Source organism: Oreochromis aureus, linkage group 12 (assembly GCF_013358895.1).
Source record: "Oreochromis aureus strain Israel breed Guangdong linkage group 12, ZZ_aureus, whole genome shotgun sequence".
NCBI lineage: Eukaryota > Metazoa > Chordata > Actinopteri > Cichliformes > Cichlidae > Oreochromis > Oreochromis aureus.
In genome coordinates, this window is record NC_052953.1 from 2,822,045 (window position 1) to 2,831,458 (window position 9,414).

Sequence of the window (9,414 nt, forward strand, 5' to 3'; positions counted from 1 at the left end):
ATGATCTGATTACAGCTTTATCTGTCAAACATGGTGGAGGAATGTTATGCCATGTGTGGCTGCCGAAGGTCATGGGTCACCGGCGTTTATCAATGACGTGATTGTTGACAGAAATGTACAGAGCTACGCTCTCCGCTCAGATTCAGCCAAGTGTTGCAAAACTGATTTGCTGTGAAGAACTCTAATCAATAATGACCCAAAGCTCACTGCAAACAGCAAACCAACAGTTTCTCCAGGTAAACAAATGGGACAGTGCAATGGCCAAGTCAGTCACATGACTGAAAGAAACCATCCAAACCAGTCTGTGTTTGTAAAACTCTGAGTTACAACTGAAGGTCTGCACTCTGATCACTTCTTCAGGCCCAAAAACCTCTGACCCTCACTGTATTTGCTGTGTTTCCACTTCCTCCGGTCTTGCCCGTCTCCATGATTTGTCTTTTGTCTTATAGTCCCGTAGCGTCTTTTCTCATGTGTTTGTGTCTGACGTCCTTTATAAAAAGAGAAAAGCAGCTGCTCTTCTGTGGAGTCTGTGTGGGACTGTAAAAGTCAGCTTAACATGTTGTTTACCTCCACACAGTCAGGAGCGCATGAAACCCAGCGTGACATGTGACTGTGCTGAGGATGTGATGGTAAAGACTTCACGTATAGACAAACTGGTTTCATTCCTGTCAGCAAAGCCAAAGGGAAGTTTGTTGGAAACAAGAGAAGCATCAGCTGACGCCATACGCTTCATTACATACATGCAGTGCACTTCCTTAATCCACTAAATATTCATCGTCCTGTTCTGGTCAAAATCAGACGATAAATCTCGTTTTAAGGGGTTTTCATAACAAGATAACGACATGATCGCCACCGTCGTCACATCACTTCAAAACATTGACTTATTAGAGGCGTAATCTGTGCTTTCTGTTTACAGACGTGATCAATCGACACAGGGACGCGTCGCTAAGAACCTCTGACCGTGTTTTATGTTTGCATAAACAAAAAGCTCAGGAAGTAAATCTGAAAGAAAACACTGGAAACAAACTAAAAACAAAACTTCAATAACTCTGATGATCACCATCCATAAATATGATGGTGGTCCAACCGGGCCTGTGTGACACCGATGCGTCGCTAATTCTTTCACAGACGGAGTAAATAAAGTCCAAATAAACAAATCTGGGAACAGTTAACTTCTACAAACTTATTTAATATGGAAGTTTATTCTATAAGTCCACTTCCTGGCACCGGACTCACACAAGTTAATGCATTTCAAGATTTCTGCTTCACGTGAACAAATTAAAACATTTTAAGATGAGCAGTGAAAACTGTGAAGGTGAAATAAAGTCTGTGTTAACCTCCAGAAACCTGTTTTTGTGATTTGGAAGAAAATACGTTTGAGTAACAGACACCTAAACGAACAAATGTGGTTAAAAATCATCATAATTCTGTAACACGTTCTTATTTCCTTTCAGGATAAAATGGGACAAACATAAAACAATGTAAACACAAAGAACAAAAATGAACAGAAATGAAAATGTCTTAAAAAAAATATTAATTATGACTCAAATTAAAAAGTGAAGCAACATAAACGCCAATAATTAAATAAATAAAAATAAAAGTTATGTTAAGAAAGCAAATATTTACGCCTCTATGCAAACAGTCATGTGACCTCTGCTGTTAGTGGTTGGTCGTGACCGTGCACGCTTCACGTCACGCTGTGGACACACTTTCATCTGACTGTTTTTTGACTTTATCAAATTTAATCACCATTTTTGATCCTAAGAGTCATTTTATTTTATTTTAATAAATTATAACAAATTAATTTATCTCATTCTAATAGTTTAAAAGTTTGGAATATTTAAATTGTTACATTTCTACATTCGGCTCTTTGCTGCTTTGACTTCACTCTTGTTTGGTGAAATATTTGTGTGAGTACTTCAGTGTTTGTGTGTGTAATGAGGCTGTTAGCAGCTCCAGTGATTCCTGGACGACTGCAGACTTTAGAATGACTCTGTGAACAGACCCAGTCACTGACAGTCATCAGTATCACTGATGATGGGCCTGTTGTGTTGATCACTGCCTGTGTGTTAACCTTTGTTTCAGGGTAGGAAGACGCGCAGCAGCTGATAACCTGCTGGAGTGTTTGAGCTGATTAAACGTCCTAATCAGAGGAATGTGACGACTCGATGACAGAAACATTTACAGTTCACAAAGTGCTGCGTCTTCAGCTGCAGTATTAAAATCTGTACACAATGATAAAACCATCATGAGGCAATAATACGATGATTCTGCATAATGAGTTTTTTAGTCTTGGGAACTTTAAACATAGTTTCATTTTTGCACCAGTACATGACATGACTTAAAAAATGAAATCTTTCTTATGTTACAGTTAGCTTCATGTTCAAATGTGTTTCAAAGCTGAAACTATTTAATTCAAAGTGTAAAAAGCTTTTTAACTTCCATCTACTGACTTTGCTACTGTGCTCATCAGTTTTTGTGGATATTATAAAATATGTAGAAATCTAAACTTGCTTCACCCAAACTGGCCAAATTTGTGAAACATCTTTGATTTTTCATGGTTTTGTAAGAGGGTGACACATGAATCTGAAATATTCTTATGACACAGAAACATTTGGAGTTGTGTTGATTCTTTTTTAGCTTCTTTGCTGGTCCAGCCCATATGATGGCTCAGACTGTGCTGCATGTGACCCATGAAGGAAAATGAGTTCATAAGCCAGCAGTGTGTGTGCTACCCTGCAGCATGCCTGATTGATTTAAAGCACATTTCTTTGATAAACTTGTTGGAAACAGCTGCTGATAAAGTTCAGACAGAAACACGCTGGCAGTTATCACGTCTGACAGATTTCTCTGAGAAGCTTTTGGTGGATGACCACACAGAAAACACTCGGCCAGTCGTTGTCATGCGTGCTTCTGCTTGAGCAACACATTCAGTCATATGCCTGCTGTGCTCAGCAGCAGAGACACATGCAAGGAAGGACACAGTGTTTTTTTAGACTGCTGTACAGTAAAGAACGATGCTGCGCTAACTTAACCGCTTCCTATATGTGACCACACAGATGCATGACACGCACAGAGGGGCAGATGTGGATGAATCACTGCTGATGTGTCTGCTGCTGGCTGTCTATACTCTGTGTTTGATGAGCATTGCTGGTATTAAACTGGGTGTTTTAGACTCAGTGAGCTGAAACCAGTTTGGGGAAATGCAGTTCAAAAGCATCCTGCTGCAGTAATGTAGGTAACATGAAACCAAATCCATATCACAGCTTAAGGAGCGAAACCAGCAGGAGAAATGAAACCTGGCTCTGCTCAAAGGCAGCAAAACACTCCGACCAGCGTTCACCCGTTTACTGGGTTTGAAGTAAAGAAAGAGAAACAACTGTTATCAAACTACATGCAACTTCTGCTTTAGCGTCACTTTTCAGGCCCAAACATCCATCTTCATGTTCATGGGCTGCACAAAAGATCTCAGAGGTCCTAAATTATAAAGTTGTTGAGTTTCTGTGTAGCAGCTTGTTCATGGCAGCGTTTTTTGCCACGTCACGTGAGGGTGGATTCTGGACACGGGAAAATAAATTGAACTCATCTGAGCTGCAGCCAGTAAGAGTCCAGGTATTAAGAGGAACACACGTGCAGAAATCACACCACAGACACACCAGCAAAACCTCCAGAATCCAAAGTGAACTTCAGCTGTTTGTGCAGCAGTTTTGTTATGATGAAGTGCAGCATTTCAGCCTGCAAAATCAAATGAAAGCATCCCAAAACTTCTCATTTCTGTGTTGCATTATTACCCCATGTCATGTTACTGATGCATTATCATGTGAAGCTACTTTTAGTCGCTCCCTTATTCACACAGACCTGCCACAGCGGGCAGATGTGTACATTTCCACACTCTGTGTTTGAAATATATTGTAATGTAATATATTAGTGCATCACAGTTTACGTGTTATCCTGCATTTTAAATCTGAACCTGCAGAGGTTGTAAAATAAATCTAAATGTCGTGATGTAATTCCTGAGGTCAGACTATCACAGAGGAACAGCTCTGCCTGTTCAGAGTCCCTCAGTCTTATCAATCACATGACGCTGACCCTGATTGACTCAGGGTCAGTGTTCATGTATATTCATGCAGGCCCGTCTCTGCTGTTCTGTATGTTAATGCAGTCGTTGTCAGGCTGTTACAGTCTAACACCTGAAGGATCACACAAAGTATAGTTTGGAAACAATGGTAGAGTGCACGCGTCTTCATTTTACAGAGTAAATGATATAATCATATATGATCTACTCTTCTCCATCTATCATTATCATCTCTTATTTTTATTAAATAATAAACCTAAAACTGTTTTTTTCAGCAAAGTTATTGAAGTGAACCTTAAATTTGATGCTAACCGGTGGCACTGAAAGAAAATTTAAAAAAAACAAAAAACAAACACGACCACTGTCTATAACTAAAGATTCCCCACTTTTTTTCCTTACAAATCTCTTTAATGACCCAGTAACAAACATTCAGGTGGAAGTGCTTACTCCCCATCTCAGGCTCCTGCTGTGGTGCAACTTTTAAACTCACCGAGAGGCCTTCTGTGGGTGTTTGTTGTCCATACTTATTTATTTTTGCAGTCACAGTTTCACACAAAGAAAACGACATGTCTTCAGGTGAATCTGGAAGCCCTTCTCTAATTTCCTCCTCTGGTTAAACATCAAATTACAGCAAAAAACCTGCAGGCCTGGTTCTCTGTGGGGGTTTCACTTCAGTTTATCCACTCACTTTCAGTAACAGTATATATATTTACAAGTTTAACTTTTTAAAAAGTCCCCCACACACCACAGAAATATAAAAGTACAAAAGCAGACGTGTTTTCAGTAACACACAGAAGATATCGTTATTACTAACAGTTTGCTGGATGTACTTTTGGGTGTTTTCGTTCCTGAATGCTTCTCTCTTGTAATCAGGGGTATTGAGCAGCATTGGGATAAATCAGAGGCTCTCTTGAAAAACAGGTTAAAACAAACACACGCTGATTAAATCAAGTCTTTTTAAAATTATCTGGAAAACTATCGACAACAACAACAGCTACCCACAGAACTGGTGAGGGGGGCAATCACGTGCTACCATGATGACATCAGGCTCCTGGGCGGGGCCTAGGAGCAAACAAGAGCGGACCAATCACAGGGCTGCCTCGGAGCAGCTGGGGTGTTCGTCCAGCCTTTATAAAGTTTAGCGCAGCGTTACTGCAGAAGGTTATTTTTCTTCACTTTCAGCGTCGAGAATTTTTAGAGTAAGTGAAGTTTTTAAATCTCGTTTTCAGTTCTGACGATTACGTTTAAGAGACAGGAAGTTTAATCAGAATTATTTGTGGGATTTTTTTTTTCGCCTTTTAAACCTAGCATAAACATCGTACCAGTGTCCTTTTAAAAAATTTTAATTTAGCATTTTTTTAATACAATTATTTTTTAGCCATGATAATCAGTATTTTCGCTGTTGTTTCCATCACATCTAACGGTTGTATTTCGTTCGGCTGTGTGTGTGCGGTGGTCTGCGGCTTGTGCTTCGGTAGCAGCCATCGTTGCTTTTTCGCCTCTTGGCGTTAAATAGATTAAGAAAAGCCGGGACCCCGGCGCCCTGTGGATCAGGTGGTGTTTCTGGCCGGATGCTGGTCGAGTTTTGGTTTTCTTTTCGGTTTCCTGGTGGTAGTTTCGGTGTCGGCCCGGTTTCTTGGCTCTGCGCCGGGACAGCCGATCCCGTGACTCTGCACAAACACAAGCAGGCTCTGCTCATTGTTGGGATCTGGCCTCGTTTCCGCTCGGGAATGTGCAGGAAAATGGCGATGAGGAAATCGGCAGCATCGGTTTTCTTTGATACACTTTGATTATTATTTTATTCCGTGGATCCAGCGGGCTCCTGATGTGTGTTTGGCCTAACTGTTGCCCCACATTTGGCCCGGGTGGGCCGGGATATGACTGCGCTGTCGGGAATGTGTTTTACTACTTAATTGCGAAGATCTGTATTAGTCACCGTGATAAGTAAGAAGAGAAGTATTGTGTTGAGTAACCGTGTTTCTGTGAAGACCTCCAGGACTGAGTTCTTCAGAAACACGCCTCTGAAATCTGATCCTGACGCTGTTTTCTTGTTTTGCAGTAGGAGCCATGATGAAGCTGCTGCTGGCTGTACTGGCCGTTGGCCTGAGCTCGGTCCTCTCAGCCCCCCACCTGGACCCACAGCTGGATGAGCACTGGAACCTGTGGAAGAGCTGGCACACTAAAAAATACCACGAGGTGATGCATTGTTCTTCTACTGTCTGTAAAACCTGGTGCTGTTCTGTCCAGCAGAGGAGGCCTGACTGAGTTTTGTCTCTGCAGAAGGAGGAGGGCTGGAGGAGGATGGTGTGGGAGAAGAACTTGAAGAAGATCGAGCTGCACAATCTGGACCACTCCATGGGCAAACACACCTACCGCCTGGGCATGAACCACTTTGGAGACATGGTGAGCCAGTGGTTTGCACACGCACACGCTTGTATGGTAAAACTTATCAGGGCTCTTTTAAACCTTTGGAAAGCTGAATGAGGCAGATGTCACTGGAAACATGACTCGTGCAAAAATAAAGGTGATATAGAAGTTGCAAAGTGCAGCACGGACCATCTTGTCACTTTGTTATTTACATTCCTAACATTGTTCCCACAGACCAACGAGGAGTTCAGGCAGCTCATGAACGGCTACAAGCACAAAGCAGAGAGAAAGGTGAAGGGGTCCCTGTTCTTGGAGCCCAACTTCCTGGAGGCCCCTCGTTCTCTGGACTGGAGGGACAAGGGCTACGTGACTCCCGTTAAGGACCAGGTAACAGCTGTTTTTCTTCTTGGTTGCTCGAGGCCCTCTGGGAGCACATGCATAGTTAACGTGGAGCTTCCTTGGTTTTATACAGACGGGACGTAAACTGTAGACTTGATCAGGCTGTGAGTAGGAAGCAGGAGGAGGCTTTTTCAGGTGACGCCTCGTGTGGTTGTAACAAACCAAACTCGTGCATCATCAGGTGTCCATGTGGCTGGCTCATAAATGCCTTCAGATGAGTTTTGAGTCATCCTGCACAACCTGCAGGTTTCATGACCACAGTGTGGTCTTTTTTCCTTCAGTAAAATTCCACACTGGCTCTTCAGGATTTGCATTGCTGGAGATACAGACACCTCATTACATCAGCTGTTTGCATTAAGCCTGATGTCATGTGCATTGTTCCAAATGTGCTCCTATAGTGGTGAAGGGCATTACTGTAAATGTTTTGCATTGCAAGATAATAAATACCCTGCAAGCAGTCATCTTATCTCTTTACTGCACTCACACCACTGCCCCCCCCTCCCTCCTTCCATGAGTGCACAGCCTGTTCTCTCCGCCCCTCGGCATACATTTTTCACTCGGTGTTGTCAAACAGGTGGAGCCAGCTCACTGTAAACAAGGCCAAGGTGCAGCAAGCGGGTGTATACGTTCAGATCAGGGTGGCTGAGAGGAGCCAGACAGGAATTGAACTTCAATAACCAGATACAGGAGCCACAGGGTTGATGGTGCACAATAAAGCATAAACATCTTGGTTTATTTTCTGTAGTTCAATTAGTCCCCTCTGCGTTTGCTCTGAGGTTTATGTAGAAAATTACAGCCACAAAACTCTCACGTTGTACGATTTCATTTCTTCACCATCATCGCGTGTTAACCCACCTCCTGCCTGCTCTCCTCAGGGTCAGTGTGGCTCTTGCTGGGCTTTCAGTGCCACCGGAGCTCTGGAGGGTCAACAGTTCAGGAAGACCGGCAAGATGGTGCAGCTGAGCGAGCAGAACCTGGTGGAATGCTCCAGACCCGAGGGTAACGAGGGCTGCAACGGAGGTCTGATGGACCAGGCCTTCCAGTACGTCAAGGACAACCAGGGCCTGGACTCTGAGGAGTCCTACCCTTACCTGGGAACCGTACGTATCTCTCATGTGTCCTCAATACAAATACAAAGAAGTAATTTGTCTTTTACTGACCTGTCAGCAGTTTACTTGTCTACTGTTAGCATAATTGAGTCACTGACTGACCATTTAATCCATCTGAGTTAAATGAAAAGAGCTAACCACTGTTGATTCAGAGCTCAGTGTTATCCTCACTCATCACCACCTTCCCTCTTTCAGGACGACCAGAAATGCCATTACGACCCCAGGTACAACGCTGTCAATGACACCGGGTTCGTGGACATTAAGAGCGGCAGCGAGCATGCTCTGATGAAGGCTGTCACTGCTGTTGGACCCATTTCAGTCGCCATTGATGCCGGCCACGAGTCTTTCCAGTTTTACCAGTCAGGTCGGTGCTTGGCCTTTATGAGAACACATTTTTAACTTAAACAGTTTGATTATAAAATGCACAGGCAGGAGGAGAGTAACTGCTTGATTTGAAGATATCTTCCTGCGTCATGTTGATGGTTTCATGCTCAAACTGAGCTGCAGGTTTAACTCGTGGCTTTAAATTTCAGGAATCTACTATGAGCCAGAGTGCAGCAGCGAGGAGCTGGACCACGGCGTGCTGTTGGTGGGCTACGGCTTCGAGGGAGAAGATGTGGACGGCAAGAAGTACTGGATCGTCAAGAACAGGTCAGTCAGGGTTTCACAGCTACAGCGTACTCGGCCTTCAGCGCTCTCTTTCAAGTGTGTAAAATCCACTCAACAAGAGTAGTTTCACTTCTTCCTTTCAATGCTGATGAATTTCACTTCCAGTTGGTGTTAAAGCTCCTAAATGTCACAGACTTCTCAGCCTGGTGTAAAACTCTCTTCTGATATGTATGAGAGTCGTTCTAATGTAAATAGGACTTGACTGTAGGCCAGTTTCAGGCCCTTTGTGATGCAGACACGACGATACAAAGGAACCAAAACCAATCGAGAGTCACCTCCTGACTTTTGTTTTCTTATCTTTCTGCAGCTGGAGTGAAAAGTGGGGAGACAAAGGCTACGTCTACATGGCCAAAGACCGACAGAACCACTGTGGTATTGCGACAGCAGCCAGCTACCCTCTGGTGTGAGGCCTGCTCCACCTCGTAGCACCGTAGTCTTTTTATTCTAATATTCTGGACAGGAGGGACGACGCTGCAGTCAGTGTGAGACACGCAGGAGATTCTGATGTTTCACCATCAATAACACTGATTTTAGGGAAATTGCCCGTTTTTGTTTTCTGCTACTTCATGTTGTCAGGAAAAAAATTAGCTCATCGTTTTATTCTCTGTAAATATGTGTATGCTACTTGGTAAGTGATCATCACCACTTGCTATGGTCATTGTAAATGATTTTTCTACTTTTACTGTGATCAATTAAAGTTTTAAAACACTAGTCTGGTCTCAGGACTGTTTTTAGAGACGTGTTTCACCCCGAGCGCTTTCCTCATCTGATTATGAATCAAACTGACATCAACAT

The 9,414-nt window shown here is 43.1% G+C and overlaps 1 protein-coding gene across 1 annotated transcript; it reads left to right on the top strand.

Annotated features, from left to right (window-relative positions):
- Positions 1-5,140: 5,140 nt before the first annotated feature.
- Positions 5,141-9,330, top strand: ctsla (cathepsin La). The gene is made up of 8 exons (XM_031756569.2): positions 5,141-5,274; positions 6,135-6,271; positions 6,356-6,478; positions 6,677-6,829; positions 7,717-7,941; positions 8,146-8,314; positions 8,484-8,601; positions 8,927-9,330. Exons 2-8 carry the CDS (start codon positions 6,143-6,145, stop codon positions 9,024-9,026), a joined length of 1,017 nt encoding a protein of 338 aa, XP_031612429.1. The 5' UTR covers positions 5,141-5,274; positions 6,135-6,142; the 3' UTR covers positions 9,027-9,330.
- The last annotated feature ends 84 nt before the right edge of the window (positions 9,331-9,414 follow it).

What these genes read in the sequence shown, in the direction of transcription:
- ctsla (XM_031756569.2), top strand. Translation starts at nt 6,143, where the DNA reads ATGATGAAGCTGCTGCTGGCTGTACTGGCCGTTGGCCTGAGCTCGGTC. An exon ending in CCTACCCTTACCTGGGAACC is followed by an intron (nt 7,942 to 8,145) that starts GTACGTATCTCT and finishes TCCCTCTTTCAG; the next exon opens with GACGACCAGAAATGCCATTA. An exon ending in TTTCCAGTTTTACCAGTCAG is followed by an intron (nt 8,315 to 8,483) that starts GTCGGTGCTTGG and finishes TTTAAATTTCAG; the next exon opens with GAATCTACTATGAGCCAGAG.